The following is a 24718-nucleotide window of genomic DNA, read 5'->3' on the forward strand; positions in this document are numbered from 1 at the left end:
GCAAGTCCCAAGGCTGTTGGAACATGCTGAGGAGGTCCTTTCTAAAGCGTGGGCATGTTCCATGATCAGGGGATATAAATCTGCCTGGACAAGATGGTTGGGTTGGGGCTTGCAAAGGAACATACATCTTGTGCGGACGATGCACAGGTTCTAAATTTCCTCACAGAAAAGACGTCACAGGGGATGGGCTTAAAGGTCAGTAAATTCTTTCAGATCAGCTATCTCAGCAGCTCACATGTCCATTGATGGTAGTACTGTGCAAGAACACCCACTGGTAAGTAAGATAATAACAGGTATTTGTCAGTACCTCAGGAACCTAGATACTCTTCCCTATGGGCGGTTAATCAGGTTCTTAACTTATTCCTTTTGTGGCAAACAGCAGATACCTTGCTCGGAAAGGGGTCATCAAGTAAGTAAGCTATGCTGTTTTCCTTACTCTCCCGTAGAATGGTCTTGGGTGTCAGGGTCTTGGACCCAGTAGGGGCTATGTTTCATATTTCTAGAGGGCTGAAAGCTAATTCTCAAATGATTCTTACCCCTCTTCTGATGGCAATCAAAAATTGTACGTGATGAGATGCATCAAAGCGCACAAGGAGATGACGGAGGCACTGTGTCCCCCAGAGGACAGACAATTGCTTATTTTCATCAAGAAGCTTTTCAAGGTGGCCAAGCCTCCTATCGCTGCCAGATGGGTCAGATGGGTGATACAAGAGACAGACACTAACAAACATTTTTGGGGACAATTCTGTAAGGAGGGTAATGGCTTCTAAAGCTTTTATGCTAGGAGCTAGACACTTTACTACTTTAAGCCTGTTATGTATGTGGCCTCTCTGGTGACGAGTAAGCTTTAAAGTAGCGTAATCCTCACCTCCAGTCCTGACGTAGAAAAAAAGAAATTACCAGCTAATGTAATGGAAAGTTAAAATTCTATTAAGGACACAGAGGTAAGGATTATCTCATCCATGGATCGTGGATCTGTCCTTACCCCCTAGGAAGTTCAGAGGTTGTACACAAATATCATTAGATGTCGTACAAAGTAGGTATGGATTATTGTATTTTGGTGATAGTTGGCCACTATCGAAATGTTGGTGTTTTACCAATGTATTCTTATAATACTTGACTACGTATTCCTGAGTGACAAATAGAGCAGTTACTTTGGGTAATTGATATAATTTGCTCACAGGGAATGAATTATCCAAGCATAAGTGATCCCCGGGGATGAAGTGTTAAACGTCACAAAACGAAAGAGCAGGAATGGCAAAGGAGAAAGGACTATTAAACAAGATCTACTCTGTGATTGGATTGAGCCTTGGTTACTTTTTTCCGAATGTTCATGTGAAAGATAGTTTTTGGTTAGAAATGTAATGAAGTTTTGCCTGCTGTATTGAAATAAGGCGAAGAAAGACAGTGTTGCCCTTGCCTCTGTTTCCTAAATAGAATTTAAACTTTCCACTAAAATAGTAAAAAACGTTTCATTAACAATATCAGGGGGACTTTGGTAACCATCAACGTCTGTTACCAGTGGAGCAACTGGACTCGGTTCACTCGTTTGCATGAGATACAGATTTGACACCAACCAAGAAACCAACAAAGACAAAAAAGTGCTGCAAAATAGGTAATATAATTTGTTAACTATTTTAGGCAGAAATATCGTCTTAAATGTGCACCAATTTATACTATGAAGTGCAGCACTGCACCTTTAGTTGCTGTTGTAAGGCTAATCTTTAGGGTGGCAGCCCTAAAATTGCGTAACAAAGAAGGTGGGAAATGAAATTAAAACAAAAAAGTAAACACTTTGGTAATGTTTTAAATACAACTCAACAGGCCTACCTCTTTTATTCTTTGGAAACTGCTTTCTAAGTTTGTTCTTTAAAGGAGACAACTTGGGGAGAATGCTGGGAACTGCAACGTAAAAATCGGCTTGAATCTCATCATCTAAAATCTGCAGGAAAAAAAATGGTATGTGTGAGTCACCATTCACTGATCACATTTAATTTCTGCCCAGTTCCTGGGGAGAGAACAGTTAAAATACCCACTGCCTCTGAAACACAAGTCAGCAATCTGACTTAGAAACTATAGCCCACATTACAGCAATACCAATACCAAGGATCGAACTTTCAGTCTTTTATAAACCATTATGTTTCAGATTCAATTGGATCAAGTGAAACAAGCCTGAACTACAACACCTAGAATGCATTAGGTTGTTAAAAATACCAGGACATAAGAGCTGCATGCTTTGTGACAGAACCATCCAGTAACCTTGCCTTAAGAAATAAAAGGGTCATGTTTGACACATGAATCAGTCCACCGATTTCTCAAAAGTAAACAAAATTGGCCAAATATATTGTGGTTAATAGCATAAATATCTGTAGAACTCGATTGTCAGGGGTTAAAATCGCAAACATTATCAATTTGGAATGTCACCCCAAGTACCTATAGAACAGTCTAGCAGCATGTTCACAAGCATCCTTTTAAGTGCCATGAAAAAGGCTTAGAAGAAGGACCAATTGACCCTAGGCTTCAGGATAATCAAAAGGTATTCACGGTAAGGAGGAAGCAGGAGTGGCATCACTAGGGTGGTGCTACTGTCCTTGCTGCATTTGTTCTCACCCCCACCTCCACTGCACCCTATCACCATAGTTGTCATTGTCACCAAGCTTTTCCTAGCTAGACTGTTGAGGGAAAACCAACCTGCAACACAGCATATTATAAGAGAAGAAAACATACACAATAAAGACAGACAACTCATTTAAATTATTTCATACAATAACTATTCAGATGAGATGTCTGAATTTGTGGGTAGGCGGGTTTCCTTAATTATTCTCTATGAAAGACAGATTTCAGCGCTAGGTCCAATACAGATCTTGGTAGTCCCCAACAATTCTGATTGGCCAGTCTGGAACTGCCATTCGTGGGGCCCACCCAGGGAAGGATGGGATCGTCATGTTTAATCTCTGAGCAGCCTCTGTCTGTCAGAGGAGTCTGCTGGTACCCAGGGAGGTCCTCGGCGCTTGAGTGATCAACTTCTTCTCCTTGAATTAGCTCAGTTTGCCCCAGCTTCCTTCTTGCAGTCTCCCCTCGATGACTCCTGACTTGCAGGAGTGTTGTCCTTTGAAGACTGGGCCTAGCTGTAGTTCCTCGGTGGCGGCTGGATCGAGAGGTCCGGGTAAACCCCCTTTAGTAGCCATGATGTCGCTGGCAGAACACAGCGCCAATGCAGATACTGCCAGCCAGAACAAGTCTCTGTTGGAGGGAAAAACTTAGTGGGGGAAAACCCCTCCAAGGATAGCACAGAAGAGCAGAAGCGAACTTTAGGTTCCAGGAGCAGGCAAAAAAACTCAGGGAACAGGCCAGCAATATGGAGCAGACTGATAAGCTCCCAGGAATACCAGGAAGAAGAATATCAAACAAAAACCAGGACTAACTGAAAACACGTTGGGTGTGCAAAGGCTACAACAAAACAGCTGTAGCATTGTAATGCAAGGAAAAACGAATTCTGAGATCCTTTTATATCTCAGACCCCAGGAAATGACATCACAAAGATTGGTGCCGTTATGGATTGGGAAAACTTCATGATAGTCTATAGGGTGGCGCCTGCTTGGATAGGGAAGCTATAGCCCAGGAACCCTCACTGGATTCTGGGAAAAAGATTGATTCTGATAATGAGGACCCACGATGCGCCTCATAACCACTATGCCTTCAGGACAATAGAAAAGATGCAGTGACATATACTGGTGGGCCAGCCGTGGCCAGGTGTCTGAGAGGAATGAAGCAGCCTGTCAGCATTCCCTGTACCTCTCCTAGCCTCTGTATGCAGCGCACCCAGGTAACTGGCACTGGGCAAGACGGCACAAGAGTATGCACCCTCCCAAGGGCCCCAGGCTTACTGGGGAAAAAAACCACCTGACCAGATCTGGAAAACGAACAGAGGAAGCATCTTCCCACAAGCTTTGGCTAGGAGGGTACCCTTTCCAAAGAATCAAGAATTGCAGTTTCTTTAGAAATAATTGAGAATCACAAATGTCTTTCACCCTGTATTCAGGAACATTATTCACTAAAACCAGAGAAGGTCTGGAAAAAGACAATGGTAGGGATCCATAAGGTTGCAATTGGGACGAGTGAAACACAGGATGGATCTTTCAGGATTGATGACCTGGACAGTCTTAAAAGGGACACAGAATAGAGGCTCACATTTATTAAAGGGAAGGTGAGTAGGAAGAAACTTTGAGGAGAGCCATACTTTATCCCCAACATTATATGCCGGAGAAGGGACGAGATGATGGTCAGCAAGGATTTCATCATAACCTTAGCATCAAAGAGACTAACAGCTACCCTAAATCTTATAGCCTGTAACTGCCTAAAGAAACTAATAGCAGCAGGGGCAAGGGCAGGACCTAAAAGAGCAGAATGAAAGGCCCTAGGATGTAACCCTTGAAGGTAAAAGAAGGGGGATGATTTAGTGGCACTGTGCACAGTATTGTTATAGTAAAACTTTCTAGATGCAAAAAATAAAAATAATTGCTCTGTATAGAATAGCAAACAAACAGATCCTGTCTTGGGCTGAGGCTGGAACCCTGAGGTCAGGACAATCTCAATTTGATGGACTTTGCGAACTGATTTCCAAAAACAGACATAAACCGAGGCCCTCACTCAGCTACAATTAGCCCAAGGAAGCTCATGGGTACGAACATTTTCCCTTAGAAAGATTTTCCCCATGTCTTTCGAGGAAGGCAATTTCTTTAAGCCTGTAAAATGAACCATCTTGGAGGAGTCGTCAAGTGTTACCATAATGACTTGATCACCCTCAGAGGGCTGCACATGCTACAATACAGACGACAGAGATGGCATGCCAGGGTTTGGGAGGTACTGTAAGGGGATGAATATTCAAGTTGATTGAATATGCATTTTTCAAGTTTACAGTACAACTGATTTTGGCGTAATCTGTATGATACTTCACTGACATGTTTGTGATATATAAGTTTTTTTAAAAAATATATCAAGATGTCATCAAGATAGACCACAATAAATTAATTTAGCATGTCAGAGAAAATGTGATCCATAAAACGCTGGAGCATTACTTAATCCAAAGAACATTATGCGATATTCAAAGAGTCCTAAGCACCGTCTTCCATTCATATCCATTGCTGATGGGCAACAGATATTAGGCTCCATAAAGATCTATTTTAGTAAAGATTTCAACATCCCTGACTGATTACAATAAATACCTAATTAGAGGTAAAGGATACCTATCTTTGAAGGCAAACTTATTCAAGCCTCAAAAGTCAATGCAGGGTCTGCGTCTGCTTGATTTCTTAGGGATGAAGAACAGAAACCCCTACGGAGGAGAAGAATAAGAAAATCAGGTGATTAGTCCGTTCTGTAAGTTTTCATCCAAATATAGCTTGAGAGCTTCTTCCTCAGCCTCCGAGAGAAAATATATTCTGCTGAAAGGAACCACTGATCCAGGTTCTAAGGGAATGGCACAATCAAACTCAATGTGGTGGTAGGGAGAGCTTTTGGGTTTCTCAAAAATATCAGAAAAATCCTGATATTGCTCTTGTATGGCCTGTAGTAAATTGATTCAACCAGGATCTTCCATGGGCACCATAGCCATCTACTTGGGGGTCCAATAATCCTCTGAAGAATAACAAAACTGGTGACATAATTGAGAGGACAGGGATTTCACTGTTGTTTCCCAGTTGATGTATGGAGTATGAAGAAACAGCCATGGCATTCCTAAGATGGTTATATGGTTTGAGGAAGCAATGACATAAAGCAAAGCATTTTCATTGTGTTTTCCAAAAGTCAGCTTTAATGGAGCGGTCATTTCTTTAACTGGTCCAGAAACCAAAGGCATACCATCAACAGTCTGAACCTGCTCAGGAATCTTCTTGGTTGATGATAGGGTGTGGGCCTAATTGGTATGACATGGTAGGTGGATTCTTTATCCCGTCCCACATGGTTGCGGTACAGCTCTGGAGCCTGTTCCAGGGCCCAATCAGCAGCATAGGTTTCCTTTACCATGTCTGGAACTAGGACTGAGAAAGAAGGCAAACAACATCTTCCCCATGTGGGAGCTTGTGGACGAACTCAGGTGACCGGTCTTTTTCTGCCAAAAGAATATCATAGTTAAGTGCTTCCCAAAAGATAACTTCAATAGTGCACTCTATGTCCCCCCTCAATTTGGATATGAATTCATAAACCCTGTAACAAGAAAGTAATTAGTTGCTGTCACATCCAGATGATCTATTAGACTCTGCCGACAAATCGTGACTTCTGCAGCGCAGAAGAGCAGAGTTGCTGCCCACGTCCTGTCCTTTAGCAATGTTCTCAACATGGCTGGCATGTTTAAAAGAAATTGCTGCAACCTTTTTCTTTTTAAATTGGTGTTTTTGTTGGGGAGATTTTTCCTCCTTTTTAACGTAAGCTTCTGAATAAAATGTTGTGGTCTTCTTCGGCTTTGCATAGTCAGTGCGGTGTTCTGCCCGGCCCACTTTCTTACTCCGTGTATCCGGCGTGTCGTGAAAGAACAGAGAGGGACTTGCATCAGTATATCGTCATCTATCAGGAGTTTTAAAATTTTCTCTATTTCGGAGATTGTATCTTCTTTCAAAGGTCTCTGGATGCACAGAATCTGCTCTCTGACTTCTTTTGTCTTTGTTTATCTCAGTATTTTTTAGAACCCTCTTTTGCTTGTTTAGTACCTTCCTTATGGGTGGTATTCAGAATTTCTGGTTTAGTTAGTCTGGCCACCACACTATCCCGACCTGTATAAGTTTTGGAGACAATCTTTGGCAGCTTGCACTCCTAGTTCTGTTGAGGAATCTTCTGGAGCCGATGGCGAATGGCCATTGCTGCTTGCTCTTTAACACTGCATAAGATAACTTTGTGTGTGTTGAAATTAGGCATCAAGTCCAGGGCTGAGGCTGCCCTGTGTTCATTGTGTGGTTGTGTAAACTGCGGAGAAGACTGTACCCCAAGTGACACAGTCCTCTATTGAGAGAACCATTCTGAATGGCAAACATATTGTGAGAAGTCTATATTTTTAACTTGCTGTCCTATATGGGGAAACACTGCTTCCAGCGTATTTGTATCCAGAACTGAATCTTCTCCTGTTCTGTGGGTGCTTTGCCCATTATTGAGTGTACTGTCTGAGGATTAATTACGGAAACAGCTAACTGATGAACAGCTGGAGCAGCCCTCGTTGGGGTGGTGTTCAAAGTCTGCATTACGAACTGTATTAGTTGTCTGTATATCGCTTCTAGCTCATTGTAAAGTGTGCGTACATCAGCTACTTGCATAGCCTGCACATCAGGATGCAGTGTGTCCATGGCAAACGTGGGCCATGTTGGTCCATCATTACTTAAAGGACCTAGGGCCAGATGTAGGAAAAATAAAAATTGCGAGTCGCATTTTGCGAGTCAATGCGACTCGCAAAATGCGACTCGCAATTTGGTATGCCAGGAAATAAACCGGTCCGATTTAGCGACTCGCATCCGGACTCGCAACGCTGTGTGCGAGTCCGCAGTTTGCGAGGTCGCTGTTTGCGAGTGTGCAAAAAACTAACTCGCAATTAGCGAGTTGGTGTCGCAAATTGCGAGTTCCCTCAAAATTGCTTGCAGGTGCAGCAGAACACTCCAGAAAGCACACCAAAACACTCTGGAAACACTTCCTGGCACATGATGATGACATCACAGCCAGGAAGCTAACAAATACACCTGGGAGGAGGCTGGACCACACCCTTTTACAACTGCCAGTCTGCACACTGAGCTAGCTGCAGCAGCCATGGAGGGAACCCCCCGAAAAAGGAAAATTAAATTCTCTGAGAGGGAGCTTGAGGTGCTGACCGAAGAATGTTGTCAGCACCATGATGAGCTCTTTGGGAGAGCTGCCCTCACTGTTCCAGAGGCCACCAAAAAGAAAATCTGGCAGGAAATGCAAGAGAAAATCAATGCCCTGGGGGTGAGCCACAGGACAATTGAGGACATAAGGAAGAGGTGGTATGACCTCCGCTCCCGGACCAAGGAGAGGGTGGCAGAAAGGCTCCGGGAGATGAGAGGCACTGGAGGGGGACCATCATCTGTGCCACCACCCACACCCCTTGAAGACAGGATTGAGCAAACCTTTGAGCCGGAGGCAGTGTGTGGATTTGGGGACCTGGACACTTCAGAGCCCAGCACATCAACCGGTGAGTACCATGTGATAAGCCTGTACCCCTATCAATGTCATACCCCACCCACCATGTACACATGTGCATGCACAACCAAATTAGCTCCATTTCAGGGTAGAAAAAGCCTGAATGATGCATTATGGGAAATGTAGTCCAATAGGCAGTGCATAGGCAAATGTTTATTAGGAATTGTGCAAAAGATACTAGACACTGACAGTGTGTTCCCCATGTCCCACAGGTCTCCAGCAAGACACCCCCTACACCCCAAGCACCCAGGCCCAGGAGGACACCCCAGGACCCTCCAGCACCCCCACATGCACAGTCAGCAGCATTCCTGCAGTTGTAACGCCTGCTGCAACAGCAACTCCAGGAGCTGCCCCAGCAACAGCCAGGGAGGATACAGGTGCGAGGACAGGGCAGCCACCACTGCGCAGGCGTCGCAGGGCAAGAGCGTGTGATTTCCGGATTCATCCTCCAACCAGCAGTGAGGCACATCTGCTGCGGGGTCAGCGCCTGCAGAACACAATATTGGGCAGGATCAGTGGGGTGTTGCACCGCATTGAAAGACAAAACCATGCAAGCATGCGGCACCTCAACAGGCGGATGGACCTGATGTGCCAGAACACTGGGGACATTGCCTCTGCCATCAGGGAACTGGCGGCCGGACTGCTGGGTCAGGCAGAGGCTGGGCGGCGCAGGGATCGGCAGATTATGTTAAGACTGGACAGGATGGCCACATCAATCGGCAGGCTAGCCATCAACACAACAGGCCTGTCGAGGAGGACAGTTGGCCAGCAAATTGAGATGGGCCATTTTGCTGGGGATGTTGCCAGGGGCCTGGGACGTCTCACACATATCATAGAACTAATGGAGACACGTGAGATGTCGAGGGCCACCGGGGAAACACCCCAAGATAGTGAAGAGGGCTCCACAGTGAGCAGTGTATCTGCCACTGACAGTAGGGTGCTAAGGAGTGGGAGGCAGAGCACCATAGATGCGGCTGGGACCAGCCAGGCTGGCAGGAGGGGCAGGAGAAGTTAGCCAACAGCCCGGACAAACAAATGTGGCACATGGCTTTAATGTGCCACATGAGTGGTTGGCATTTCCCTGCCCATGGACAATTTCATCTTGTATATAGTTCATGCATTACATTATTAAAACAGGTAGTTTTCTTCCACTTAACAAAAGGAGTGTTTGGTTAATGGGTGAGTATGGTGGGAGTTTACAAGTACCGTCCAAAATATTGCGTTGCAATGTGTTCCCGTCTCAGTCTGCCTTGATTAGCTAGACTCCTATCCCCACGATGGCGGTGTGGTTGTTCTTGCTCTTCCTCATCAGGATCTGGGTCTGCAGGGGTGAGAGGTAGCCCACGTCTGGTGGCTATGTTGTGGAGGATGGCGCATGCGACCACAATTTTGAAGGCGGTAATGGGGGTGTATTGGAGGGCGCCTCCGCTGCGGTGGAGGCATCGGAATCTTGCCTTCAGGAGTCCGAAGGTGCGCTCTATGAGGTTCCTGGTCCTCTTATGCACACTGTTGTATTGCCTCTCTGAATCATTGCTGGGTGTTAAAAATGGAGTCATGATCCATGGCCTTAGAGCATATGCACGGTCACCTGTTGGGCACAAAAGTACACTGTTAGTAAGTCCAGATAGTCGTGCACAGTGACCTGTGTGTATGTCTGCAAGGTGTATGCAGCTCTACCTAGGAGGTATCCGTCTCCAAACTCCCCACGTTCCAGGCGTTGATGTATCCCACTATGTCTAAAAATGTATGAGTCATGGGTACTGCCTGGAAACTTAGCTACGATGTCCGTGATGACGTAATGGGCATCACAAACAACCTGTATGTTGAGTGAGTGGGTACACTTTCTGTTGCGGAAAATATGTTCCAGATTAGCGGGGGGCATATTTGAATGTGTGTCCCATCTACACATCCAATGACATGGGGGAAGTGGGCAATGCGGTAAAAGTCCAGCTTCGTGCTGTTAATTTCTGCCTCATTCCTTGGTAAGTATATGAACTGAGACCTGTGCGCTACTAAGGCATCTAGGAATGCCCTGAGGAACCTTGACACTGCACTTTGGGATACCCCACCTGCCACGGCAATGACCCCCTGATAGCTCCCTGAGGCCAAGCGGTGCAGTGCGCATAGTACTTGCACATGCGTAGGGATGGCGCAGCCACGCAGAGTCTTGTGTTCTAGCTGTGGTTTTAGTAAATCTATTAATTCTAGAATGGCAGCGCTGCTAAGGCGGTATTTATCATAGATCTCCTCTTCAGTTTGCTGGAAAAGGGTCTGCCTTGTTCTATATATCTTCTCCTGTCTGTGGCCCCTCCTCCTCCTCTGCTGGGCTGCGTAGACTCTCCTCCTCATTGCTATCAGGTATATGTCCGCCATCTTGAGTGACCCAGATGCCTTCTGGGTCTCCTTTTATACTTTGGTAATGGTTACCACCTGCTCTGAGTTAGTGGTAAATGCGACTTGCAAACTGGGTTTTTTGCGACTAGTCGCAATTTGCGAGTTGCAATTGCATATGGGTTGCGACTCGCAAATAGCGACTCGCACATTGCGGGTCGCAAAAGGGGGTCGCAACGGGTGCGACTCGCAAACGGGGCACATCGCTTTTTGCGAGTCGGAAATGAGCTTTTTGCATCCCATTTCCGATTTTGCACTGTCGCAAATTGCGATTCGGCCCGTTTGCGAGTCGCAAACGTTTGCTACATCTGGCCCCTAATCCCATGGGTTGTATTACATGTGGGAGGATGCCATGAACCAGTTTTGGTGGTCCTGATAAGAAAGTTCTGGTAAGCTCGATACTGTTAAGGCACGTTTGCTTTTCTGTAGCTGTGAAATGTATTTTTGAATTGTCATTTACTTCAAGAAAAGTGACCCAAGAACAAAATGTTTGTTTGTTAGGCTTCCTGAGCTTCCACAACAAATGTGATTTCCCCAATCTTCTCTGTTAAGCCACTGGCTAGAATAAACTGTGTAAGGGCTTGTCTGGGATGTTTATGGCATTTGCTATGTTAAGTAGGAGGTATCAGAGTTGGGAACACCAATGGGGGAAATAGATCCTTTTTAAGGTTCAAAAACCTACAGTCTAGATAGGCCCTCTCTATTAAGGGTGAGGAGAACTGTCCCTAAGACCACGGACATCTCTGTATAATGGTACTTTAGGGTATCTTAGTATGTGTGAGACAGAGATACTCAAAGAGACTCGGAAGTTAGAGCCTACACCATCGTTGGTGGTGCCATGTTGTAAGGACTCTCATATCTCTACGAGACTGCTAGATTAGGGGCGGCACACACTGATTGTAGGTGACTGAGTTACTCCGACACCAGTTGACAACTGTTGGCCCAATCCTTCTGGACCTCGAGCAGCAGCTCACCAAAACCCAAATAGTAAAGGTGATTTCTGGTAGCCTAACGCATGGACTCTGAAAACTTCTCACGGAAATCACAGTGGAACAAGTATCCTTTTCTCTTGTTAACAAGGAGTCTCCTACACACGCAGGCAAGATGCAGGATATTTTGCAATACATTTATTGAAAAGACTGCAATCTACATTAAAATGCATGAGCTACAATGATTAGGATAATGATAAGAGACAAAATCAGGATTGTGAAAATGAGCAATGTAAATATGAACAATCCCAACATATTGCAATAAATTTGAATATGCAAATTCCTTCCTAAGTATATTTTCTACGCTAAGGAGAGCAAGGCGTGATAAACCTAATCAACCCAAGCCATGTCCATGAGAAGCACCCCAACCCCCATTACCTTAGAACAAGGTTGGCCTCTAGATCAGGCTTCGTAGAGACAGAGGCGGAAGTCAACTGTAAAGTGACGTGCACTATATATGGAATATCCTGAGTGGAACCCCCTCTAATGGTTTTCTTCTCACAAGGTGTTTTTATAAAAATAAAATAGTAAAATAATGTTACTGTTCATGCAGACATCCTGACGTGGGTGTGTACCTAAACGTTAGATTGTGTGTGCAAACTTGTAGTGGCAATATCAGAACAAAATGCCTGACATGTTCAAATTCTGTACATATCCAACGTGAAGCAAAAGAACATCATGGCAATCCAATAAGTACATTACTGATAATGACACTTTCACTGAATGGCAACTGATTATGAAATAAAAACATTAAAAAAAAATAGAGAATGACCCGTGGATGAAATTGTTCCCCAGACACACCAGTTAGTACTCAAACATTTCAAATAATACTTTACACTCTCTTCATCGTGTGCATGCTGGTTTTAGCAAATTCCCCATTCAGCTGTCATCAAACAGGGTCGCAAGTGCTTATGGTTACGAGCTCATGCAAACTAAACACCCAAATAAAGTAACACTCAATTATAAAAACAAGATGTGTGTGTATGTACATATAGCCACTCCGAAGTTATAGGAATAGGAATTCCTCAGAATATTGGTTGCTAAAAACTGTCTCCATTATCACAAATCTCCACAAAACTTTGCAAGTCAAAATCTTTATTTTGGCAATTTGCCATAAGAGTGCATGGTAAAAACACAGCCATACAATAATAAAACCAGTACAGAGAATTCAAACAAATTTACAGAGATTATAAAACCACAAAATACAAGCATTAAGAATTTAACTTTATTGGCAGTTACAGAGTCTACACAAGAAAACTTAGTAGGCCTATAAGAGTCATAGATTATACCCTTGCTCAATAAAATACTGTAATCTGTGATAGAATAAGACATTTACTACGCAAGTGTTACATCAATGGTGTCATGAATTACTGGCAGAGTGCTCAACTTCTGCCTAGTTCTCCACATCAACAACAAATAACAGAATACTGCAAAGACTATGCATTGTCTAGCATCTGAAATCAGTACTCTTAATGCATCTGTGTTCCTTAACACCCAAGTTCTGGCACAGTGGTGTAATCCATTTTCACCTGCCACACTGGTAGGCTTGGAGGAAGAATAAGGCATGTTCTACTGTTTCTTTAGACTCTCCATAGGAGGGGCACAGCTAGTCTACAGGACTGGGATTACTTGCCCATGTGGCAATGAAGGAAAAGAGCTGGAGGGTCCTGCACCGGAATTATATTAAACGCTTCATGGTAGCTACAGGCTCAATCTCATCCAGAAACTACTTTTTTTCAAATTCGCCCTTCATCATGAAGAAGGCATCTGTTAGAGAGCCTAGTGTGAACTACTCCTGCAGGATTCTCATTTCATATTGCCGGTAATTGGTCTTAATTGATCATTTGGTGATCACACAGGCCTCCCTTAGGGCAAACCATAATCTTTCATTCCCCATCATCATGAGGGTCTTTTTACATACCAATCCTGGGTATGTTACCTGACCCTATAGCGCAAAGAATGTCTTCTACACCCTGTTGATAAGAACATAACTCTGCAATGGCCAAGATCCTTCTCCAATACAGGATTGGTCTCAATCTTATCCCCTCAGCAATTGATCTGAAGCCCATATCCTGCCTGAGAGGGAACAACGGGGTACTGATGAGGAGATCCATCAGTTGGCTCATGCAAGGATTTTCGACTGCCACCAAGGAAGTCACATCCTTGCGGCCCCACAGCTCTGCACTGTATAGAGTTGCTCCTAAGGCCCGATGGTTAAGTGCCAGAGAGATAGGGCGAAATTGAGTGCCTTGATGCATTTTTACTGTGCCCCCAGTAGATTGCTCCAATTTGAGCCTCCGCTGTGTTATGTGAGTGTGCCAATCAAACTGCTATGTTAGTGTGATCCCTAGCTAATCAATTGCATGCTCAGGCTCCAAAGGGCTCCCTGCTTAACGTGGGATTAGATCTTGTAGAATGTCAGGGATTTAGAACCATATACTTTGTTTTCCCTATGTTGGTCTCCAAACCCCTTTTTTCTGCAGAAGCAGTCAAAATTATCTGATATGTTTTTGCAACCCCATTGCTGATTTAGAGAGCAAAAGCATGTCATCTGCAAACATGAGAGTGGGAATTCTAGTATTTGCCAAGCTAACTGCATCATTTTCACATTGTTCCAGGTGGGCTATCAAGATATTAGTGTATAATGTGAATAAAGTGGGGAAGAGGACATAGCCCTGTCTAACCCCTCTGTTAACGGGGTGTGGATTGTTCAATTCACCCAAGTGGCCACATCTAACTTGTGCATAATTGTGGGTCATGAAGCCTAATAATGAAGTTCAAAAGGTACTGGGAGACTCCTACTTCAGCTAGTACCCACTCAGAGGGAGGATCTAGGCACTAAATCAAATAGAGACCGTAGGTCTAATAATACCACATAAATACAGGCCCCACCCAGGACAACTGTTTTCTAGAAGTCGGAACACTTGATCTATATAGTGCTAGTGTGTTCTTGAAAGCCAGCTTGCAGAGGGGTCCAAATCTCATTTGTGGTTAGCCATTCCTGTAACCTGTGCAGGATGATTCTGCTTAACAGCTTTTGAGAGCTGTTAATAAAGCTTAGGGGTCTATAATTAATCAGAAGGGACTAGGTGCACATTTTATAAATTGGTATTATTTCTTCCCCTGCCCAGGTAGGAGGGATGGAGTACCTTTCATAATGGCGGTAAAGACCAGTGTGAAGAATGGGCTCCAGATGTCAAACTCACCTAGGTAAAGATCCCCCGAGATCTTATCTGACCCTGGTACTTTGTTGGGAACAATTTTCTTAATAGCCTCTGTAATTTCCATGGATGAAATATGGGGGATCTTTGCACATTCACGCGCCTCATTGTAACTGCTCCTCCAGACAAGAAACCCCTTCAACTATCTATGCAGGGCAGTCTGGCTGCAGATAGGCTTACTAGGTCACTTTGGGAAACCACAGGTTCCCATGGCATAGAATACAGGCTAGAGAAGGGTGCAACACATGTAGGTGCAGAAATGTGATTTTCAATCAGGCACAAGCCGTCAAGGCTTCCTGTGGACTCAATGTTCCAAAAGGACTGACAATCCCTATCTCTGGCTGCAGCTGGCAAACCTTCCCATGTCCCAGGCTATTTAAACTTCTGTGACAATACCTATATATGCCCTCCTCATGGCTTGGATCAGTGTTCTATCTTTTTTCTTTATGGCATCAGTTAGCGCTACCCTGGTGTTTATACACTGTTTATTATACCAGGAGGGTGGATTGTTCCTTCCTACTACCTGCTTGAAGTACAAGTCTTTCTTTTGACTCAGGAACAGCTCAATGTGTATAATATTAATCTTATCCAGGTTCTCCCCTTGGTCCAGCAACAGAACTAGGTGGGGTAATCTCCAAAATGCTGTTGGCTACTCGATTATATAGTGCCCTAACTAACTCTTTGGACTGAGTCATAACATGCCATTTGACTCTGTGACGACTGCTGGTCATTCTCAGCCTTCTTTTAAATGGCTCGACACAGTTAGTTTGGCCAGTATGAAGTGGGATCCTAAGAACGAGGACAGCATTATGATCACTATCTTGCCAGGGTGTTAGTCATATCGATTAGGTAGGGCCACATCCTTACATCCAACAGTATGTAGTCAATAAGGCTAGTAATTTGCATGCAAGCCCTGGTATTGACTGTGCACTATCTTCAAGAGTGAGGGCCTCACTGTTGACACTGAGTGGTCCAAATTAGCAATTAAAGTCTCCCTCTCCAACACAATTTTTCTTACCCCAATGGGTAATGTCGTCAAGGGAGAATACAAAAGCTCTATTACCAGGGACTCAATTTTGTTTCCCACAGGTCTACAATACATGTTATAGATTTCATTCTGCAAGAATGTCAAACTAATGCACAGTATATCAGGAGAGCCCAACCTAATCTTTTTGGCAACACAGGTAAGAGTGGTACTAACCCAAACTGTAAGTCCCCCTGAAGGCCTGCCCTTTCAACTATTATAGCTTCCTGGGTGAAGCTGACAAAGCCTGTGCGGAACTCAGGCTTCAAAGACCAGGTCTCTTGAAAGAGACCGAGGTCATGATTGTCAACAAAACTGGCCCCATTCTGGACAAATTAATTTGGATGATATCCCTGCTGTGTTCCATAAGACAAGCTTAGTATGTGGCTTGTGACTTAGTCTCAATTGTTACCTGGGCAGAGAGGTGCACCACCATTCTCGGTTACTTTAATTGAGAATGTTGGGCTGATGCTCTCCCTCTAAGAACTAGGTCCCAGATTATTGGTGAGACCAGAACGTAGCTATGCTAACTGCTTATGGTCATAATCAAGCGAGGTTAGAGAAGGATTATTAGCCGATATTCCTGTTTCTGCTGGGCCATGAGTGGTGACAGCTTCATACCCAGACTGACGCCCAATATAACCATGCCTTGCTTTGGAATCACAATAGTCAAAATAGTCTGCGGCACCCTCCTAGTGCCTTTAAGGATTATGCCTCCAGTGCCACTCTCAGTTGAACTAACATTAGGTGGAGCAGACAGTATGGATTAACAAGTTAGTCCATGTCTGCTAAAACATCAAAGCTTTGGTAGTTAGAACTGTGTAAGCATTGATGTTACACATGGAGGTATGGAGATCACAATCAGGCACTGGCACTAAGCTCGCTCCTTGTTTCTGCAGAGTAGGGGCCAGCCGGAAATGGTAACTTGGTTTATAAAAGTAGTCTAGCATCAGTAAATCAAAGTTGGTCCTGGCTATCTGCTTAAGTGGCTGAAAAGCAGGCTCTGCATTAACAATGGGGACTTAAAATTAATGATGACACAATTACCTAAGTGGTTCGCTGGCCCTGGGCCAACGCATCCCAGCCTACGAGTCAGTAAGATATAATCAGCCAGGGAGAAGGGAAAGGTACCGTGCAAGGCAGTTTATTGTTTTATTGGTAAGTCCTTCATTCAACTCTCTCTGATCCTCATGCAAAGGAAGACTCCTGACAATATTGCTACATAAGGGCAGGAGGAAGGTTTACCACAGGCTGGCTGTGATTTCAGGGAATGGAGTCCCTGCTACTAGGAGCAGTCCGTGGGGGCTGAGCACCCCTCAGCAAGTTGGATAATGTCCCTACAAAACTTTCCAGACCAGCAGTTTTTTCTAATTGGCAGAGGATGGAAAATTTAATGTTGACTGGTCAAGGGGGTGCAAAGATAAAGGAGGTGGGGTGGGGGATCCAAAATGTTTTTTTTTCACCAATGCATTTTCCATAGACTTTCTGTTGTGTGTAGTGTGAAAATGGCTTAATTGATTCCCATGAAATTTGGCAGGATTACATATTATGGTGGGCAGATGATCATTTTGCGTACTACAGGTACGTTTTTTTTTTTTGTTATATGACATTTTCACTTCGTGCTATCTGTTGTCATGGCAGCCATGTTACTTTTGTGCATTACGCCTTTAGATATAGTTAAGTATTAGGTTTGATCTTTTTCCCCTACCTATTACCAGTTTGATAAAGTGGTAATAGGTATGGAAAAATACTTGTAAGTTTCTACATATTTTTTTAAAAAATGTACTGAGGACCATGGTACTGACTCGGGAGAACCACAGTATTTAAAAAAATAAATATATATATATATATATATATAAATATGTTAAAAAAAAACAGAATACACTGTACTACACTATATTTTACAACTAAAGTGTACTACAGTTTATTTTCTACTTTTCATATATTTAATCCTGTGCAAAAAACTCTATGGAGTACTGCGATAATGCTTACAAATGACTGTGCTACTTCAAAAAAATTATTAGAAAATGTGCAGTTCTCCCTAATCTGCTGTAAAAATATATAGACAATTAAAAATATATTGCTGTACCTACTACCACTTTAATAAAGTGGTAATAAGTAGGAAACAACAATAAAACCTACTACTTACCTACATCAAAGACGTCAACCCAGAACATAGCTAAATGAAGAACGCAGTCAAAATGTGCTAAAAACTATATGGCTGCCTTTTACGTTTGGTAAACAGTGTCATTAGCAAATCACATACTGCCTTCTCATCGGCATGCACCATGGCATACAACAGCACAATATAGAATTCATTTTTATTAACTTATAATTTTAACACTACTTAACTATTCACACATACTACCAAAAATTGCTACTTACACCTCTTAATGTACATTTCTGCCACTTTACCTCTACATCTGTTCACACACTTTCACACTATGTGTGCTTCAATTACCAGACTCCACTCAATGGCACCCCATTCTACGTTAATCCATAGTACAATATTACACTCCACACTAATTCGCTGTACGCCACTTCACTATACTCCAGTCCACTTTACACCACTGTATGTTATCACACTCTACGCCACTCCATTGTATGACACCCCAGTCTATGCTAATCCACGGCACACCCATTCCACTCTACAATCCACTGTATGCAATTTTGTTGCCCAGCCTTTTCTGTGCCACTCCACTCTATGCTATTACACTACATGCTGCTCCACTCTACATCACTTTACTAAATGCTATTCCACTGTACGACAGTCTACTCCATGCCAGTCCACTGTACGCTATTCTACCGAATGCCCCTACACTATACCTAACTCCACTTTCCGCCACTGCACTGTACGCTATTACACTCAACCACACTCTTTTCTTCGCTGTTCTACTGTACACCACTCCAACACTCCAATGTACGCCAGTCCACAACACTCCACTGCATCCCACTCCAATGTAGCAGACTGCACTATACACTATTCCACTGTATGCAACTACACTCTACGCCAGTGGACTCCAAACTGTTTAATGCCGCATCCCCCTCAGTTGAAAAATAAAAATCACTGCCCCCCTTTCAGAATTTTTCACAATTATTATATAAAGATGGCAATGTTGAAATAAGTCTAGACTTATGTAAACATTGCAGTTAAGTACTGTTACCTTTTTAAAAATGCAATAACATGTTTCGGCTTAAAACAAAGCCCTGTTATCTGTATAATGCTTCTTTTGACCAGAGCCTGACGCACACGCACCCCCTCCACCCCCTGGATCACCTGAGGCCACTCTTTGTGGGCCGCCCCCTAGTTTGAAGACCGGTGCTCTACGCCATTTAACTCTACGACACTCCACTGTATCCCACTCCACTATACGCTACTCCACTCCATTGCACACTAGGCTTTTACAATCTATGCCACTCCACTGTATGACACTCCACTCTAAGCTACTCCGCTGTAGACTATTTCAGTGCATTCTGGTTTACACTATGCTATTCCACTGTATGCCACTCCACACCACTGTATACCACACACCTGTACACCCTCTACTCCACTCAACCCTATGCCACCCTACTGTACACTATTACACTCTACACCACTCCATTCTATGATACTTCAGTCTATTCCACTCCACTGTAAGACCCCCACGACAATCCACTGGACGCTATTACACTATACACCACTACATTCTATTCTATGCCACTACACTCTATGCTATTACACTGTATGACACTCCACTCAATTCTACAGTATCCCACTCCATTGTCACTTTACTATACAATATTCCACTGTACGCCAGCCCACTAAACGCCACTGAACAGTATGCTATTCCACTGTATGCTGCGCCACTGTACAGTGCTCCACTTTACCCCACTCCATTGTACGCTATTCGACTATGTCATTCCACTCTACACTATTTGACTGTATGACACTACACAGTACCTTACATCACTCTATGTTCTTCCACTCTACACCACTCCACACCATTCCACTATATGCTAGTTCACTTTAATATACTCCACTGTACGCCGCTGCATTGTACATACTCAACTGTATGACACTCCAGTCTAAGCCACTCCACTGTACGCCAGCCCACTTTGTACTACTCCACTGTACGCAACTCCTCTGTACGACACTCCACTCCGCTCTTCTATATGCTATTCCTCTGTACGTCACTCCACACCACTCCACTCTACACTATTTCATCATATGTCACTCCATTCTACGCTATTCCACTCGACACCATTCCACTCCACTATATGCAATTCCACTCTTCACTACGCACTTCACGCTATTCTGCTCTACACACCTCCACTGTATGCTGTAACGCACTATGCTACTCCTCTTTATGCTACTCTACTGTATGCCACTACACTGTACCGCACTACACTGTACCCCACTGAACTCCACACACTGTATGCACGTCTACTGTATGTAACTCCACTTAATACCACTCCACTCTTGCTTTAACATTCCTGGCTATTCCACTCTCTACCACTTCACTATATGCCACTCCACTTTACCCAACTGCACTGAATACTACTCCATTCTATGCCACACCACTCAACTACACTCTGCAACACTCCACTGTGCTCTGCTCAACACTATACTCCACTCAACAAGTCCACGCTCCCCCACTATATTCCACTGTATAGCACTACACTGTAAAACAATGTTATCCTGTCAATACTATTGTACATCACTCTACTTTACGCTGAAGCAATTTACAACTCTGTACTCCACTCTATGATTACAACTCCACCCTAGTTAATATGCTGTACTCTGGAAAGCTACTCCACTGTACTTCGCAACTGCACTCTACATCATTCCACTGTATGCTACCATATGCCACTCAACTGTACAACAGTCAATCCTACTCCACAGTACCATACTCTACCGCAGTCTACTCTGGTCCTTGCCTGTCCACTGCATAACACTTTCATCCACTCTGTGGCACTCTACCGTACTACGCTCTATGACACTGTCAGACTCTCTACAACCAACCACTCCATTTTACGACACACCACTCTACTCCACAACTTTAATTTACAATACGCCATTCCACTCTACTCGAGTACACGTAATAAGTCATGCTGCACATTTCAACTTTAGGCTGAGTAGTTGTGGAGCATGACCATTCCTCCCTAGTGAGGGCCAATGCATCTTTGTTATAAACGTCCAGCTGTAGAACAAATGCCTTCCTCTAACTGCCTATAGCTGGGCTTTCTGAGATAGTGTTGAGGAAGGCATCTAGTCAAAGGGAGACACTGCAACATCTATCCTTAGTTGAGGCTTAAGCTGCAGGGCTGTTCCCACTCAAGCAAATTCTCTTCTCCAGCCTGTTTCCTGGGAAAACCAGTTTCAGCTGGGGTCTTAGACTCAAGGACTCCCTAGCCTCAGAAGACCAAAAGGCCTTCAGAGGCAAGTAAATGGAGCCGGTCTGGCCTGTACTTCTTGGTTGGTATTTAGCAGTTTGGCTGGGACTGTCCTGTACTGTGGAAATATAACATCAGTCAAGGAACTGAAAAAACTCTTTACCAAAAAAAAGGGTGCAGACATCTTTGATAACTTGAGTTCAACTGTGGTAGTGGAGGGAAAGCCTTTCTCTCCGTGGCATGGAGAAGGTCTTAGGTGGTGCAAAAAAAAAAAAAAGGTCAACTGGAAAGTCACTGGACCTTTGGGAGGGGCCCTTGTTTTCCCTCAAGCGTGTCTCCTCTTCACCTACCTGATTCCCTAGGAAAAATGTGATTCAGATGGGAATATGGATTAAAATAAGCTCCAAGTCTTGAACAACTGGAAGGTCTTTGCTGGCAGGAAAAAATTAAGTTGTCTGGCTAATAACACTAACCATGACTGTGGCCACCTTGTACTGCTGGAGTGTTTAATTTCTCATGGGACTGTATAAGATGTCACATGAAAGGTGAGGCTGATGATCTTGTTACTCGTGGCTCCAAAATCTACATGCAAGGAATTCAGTGACAACAATTTGTTTTAAACCAGATCAGTATATAGGTAGTCCTGGTGTCCACGTCAGAAAGATCTCTGGACATGAGTAGTCTTCGCTCCACAACCCCCTTACCCAAAATGAGCATAAAAGATTTATGAGAACAGTCCAGCAACAAGGAGGCATAAAGGTCAGACTTGTGTCAGAGGTGATAAACTTAATTGTCCATCATTGTGCTGGTTATGTTGCAGGGAAAGACCCCAGGACAGGTACATTTTGTTTCCGTTCTCCGTTTGCATCTCAAGAGACTAGGTCTCCTTTCTCAAATGGGGAAAAATGTGTGTTGCCCTTTGTTGAAGGTACCATTAGTTCCGCAATTTGAGATACATGAATCTGAGACACAATGACTGGACCGTTCTAGGGGGCCCAGAATTTGGTCCCAATTATGGGGTTCTGCCATCTATTTAGAGGAACCACAGTGGCCCCAATGGCATAGATATACTGGTGTTAAAATGGACAGCGCACACAATGCCTTGGTCATGACTTCACCACAGTGTATGGTTGGATGCATGTCTACACGGTCACAATCGACCAATCTGGTCAATGTTGTACAGTCAGTGAATTTTGTCTTGCTGTATCGCCATAAAAGCAATTGCTTTTAATCCATATTTTTAAATTTACATTCAACATCTCATTATGTGCTTCCCTAAACGACTCTGAACAACAGCACTGAATTTTGCCTTGCTTTTAGAGACCATCCCAGGCCTCTGGTGTAAGATACAATCTTCTATACAATCCCTTAAATCGTTTAATTGTGACCTGAGGAATGTGATGGCGGGGTGTTCCCCCCCTCCCCCCCCCCCCCCCACGGGGATAGCCAAAATGACCTGTGGCCATATAAAGTGTCAGTGCATTATTGTAGGAGAGAAAGAAGAAAATTAAAACAACATGATAAACCATAAACCATCATTTAAAATACACAAGAGATAAAACCCAATTACAAATTAAGGATAAAAAACTTCCAGCATGGATTTGTTGCATCATGGAGTAATGGGAACATAGTGATTCCCCACCCCCCCATTACTTGCCTTGGGCATCCTTAACATCATAAGCACAGATGCATTTTGAACACCAAATCTAAGCTGCCTGTAGGTATCTTGCAACAGCGAACACCACCCGCCTGGAGGAGTCAGTCATTAAAATCCGAAGGGTAACCAGGTACCTCCTTGTGCCCAGTGTCCTTCACAGGGACAATAGCCATTTTCTCCACTGGGAACTATAGGCTGCACAAAAAATAGAAGATGGGGTATGCATGCAGACGTCTCCCTATATGCCGGGCACTCAGTGGTTTTGCTTTTCGCTTTGGCCCATTCAGCACAGAAGGCCCTGACAGGGAAAGTATGATATCTAAATTGTAGAAACAAATTCCGGGCTAGAGGGGGGAGCAACCTCATCAATCGACCCCTCATAGCTGGGTACTATTTAAAAATTCTGAAACTCCAAAGTCAGGGTATTCCTACTAGGACACAAGGGTTTTACCCTAGTATACAGCACATAGGCTAACAATGTCCATTTTAGAAATTTAGGTAAGATCCTCTGGAGCTGCCCAGAATTTTTCCACCCTCAGCTTTCTGAGCATAGACCTAACGTGAATAAACCTTGGTATATCCTGGACACTAGATAGAGCCAAGATATCCTTAAGGTTGTCCCTATATGGTTCTAGAACTGGCATATACCATATCTTTTATAAACCGAATAATGGCCTGAGTCGGACTTTCCAAAATATTTTCCCACATGCCTAATCAATGAATAATGGAGCCAAGGGCATGCTCTTTGGAAGGTCAAATAGGAGTCTGATAAATCTACTTTCTATAGAAAGCAACATATTACAGTTTGCCTAGCCCCACATCTCGGCTCCATAAAGGACAGCTCTTCCCATGCCTTTATATTGTAAATCCCAATGGCTGTGGCAGCTTTCTTGGAGTAAGTTTTATTAAAGGTCTTCAGCAATTTTCACGAATAGTGAACTAGCGAGCAGTCTGATTTCTTAATCTGCATAGATCAGTCTAGATTAGCTGTCTATCGTATCCCTAAGCAATCAAAATTGGAGACCTGCTCTATCTGGTCTGCATTTACATACAGTTGAGCTTTTTGCTGCTTACAGAGTTAAAAATCATACATTTTGTTTTTAGACTATTATGTTCTAGCCCTCCGTTGATGCAAAAAGTGTTAAAATCAGCAAAAGGATGTTGAGGTTCTTTTAGAAATTGGAGAGCAGAAGAGTGTCATCCACAAAAATCAACACAGGCACTTTCCTGCCCCCCACCCTGGGAGCATCACAACCATCCCTATACACGCATTACACAGCTTAACTGATATAGAGAGAAAACAAGGTGGGGCTAGTACACTGCCCTGCCCGAACCCACGCAAGATAGTCAATGGAGAGATAAGCTGCCCCTGCTCCCCCATCTGACTTTTGCGTAATTCTCTTTGTGCAACCATACCAATATTGCCAGTATGTTGGGTGGAATGCCCAACCTATCATATATTGACTAAAGCAAGGCCCTAGGAAGTAGATCAAAAGCGATGTGTAGGTCAACAAAAGCAACAAAATGTCACCTCCCACTGACTGCTACAACTTCCATTTTAATTGTTTATTTTGGAATATCTGATCTATTATACTGGTCCCAGTTCTAAACCCCACCTGAAATTCCGATAGTACATTATTCTCCGCAATCCAGTCCCAGAGGTGTTTAACCGGTTCTGTGCCGCAGACCTAATGGTTACGTCCTGCGGCACAGTGCTGCTGTGCCGAGGACGTAACCATTACGTCCTCGGCACACAGCCCAGAGGGAGCGCTCTCGCTCCCTCTGTGTGCTTCCCCCAACACCCCTAAAGGCAGGGATGAAAGGGGAAGCCCTTCCCCTTCCACCCTCGCCATCCCCCCATAATGAC

General features: G+C 43.9%; 1 protein-coding gene across 2 annotated transcripts in view; it reads right to left on the reverse strand.

Annotated features, from left to right (window-relative positions):
* MRPL1 (mitochondrial ribosomal protein L1) overlaps positions 1-24718 on the reverse strand; it is a 772839-nt gene that overhangs the window by 373347 nt on the left and 374774 nt on the right. For both annotated transcript variants that reach the window (XM_069236801.1, XM_069236802.1), the window contains one exon: positions 1831-1942. In XM_069236801.1, the coding sequence (XP_069092902.1) occupies positions 1831-1942 (112 nt within the window). The remainder of the gene's footprint in view (positions 1-1830; positions 1943-24718) is intronic.

This window comes from Pleurodeles waltl, chromosome 1_2 (genome assembly GCF_031143425.1).
Source record: "Pleurodeles waltl isolate 20211129_DDA chromosome 1_2, aPleWal1.hap1.20221129, whole genome shotgun sequence".
NCBI classification, from domain to species: domain Eukaryota; kingdom Metazoa; phylum Chordata; class Amphibia; order Caudata; family Salamandridae; genus Pleurodeles; species Pleurodeles waltl.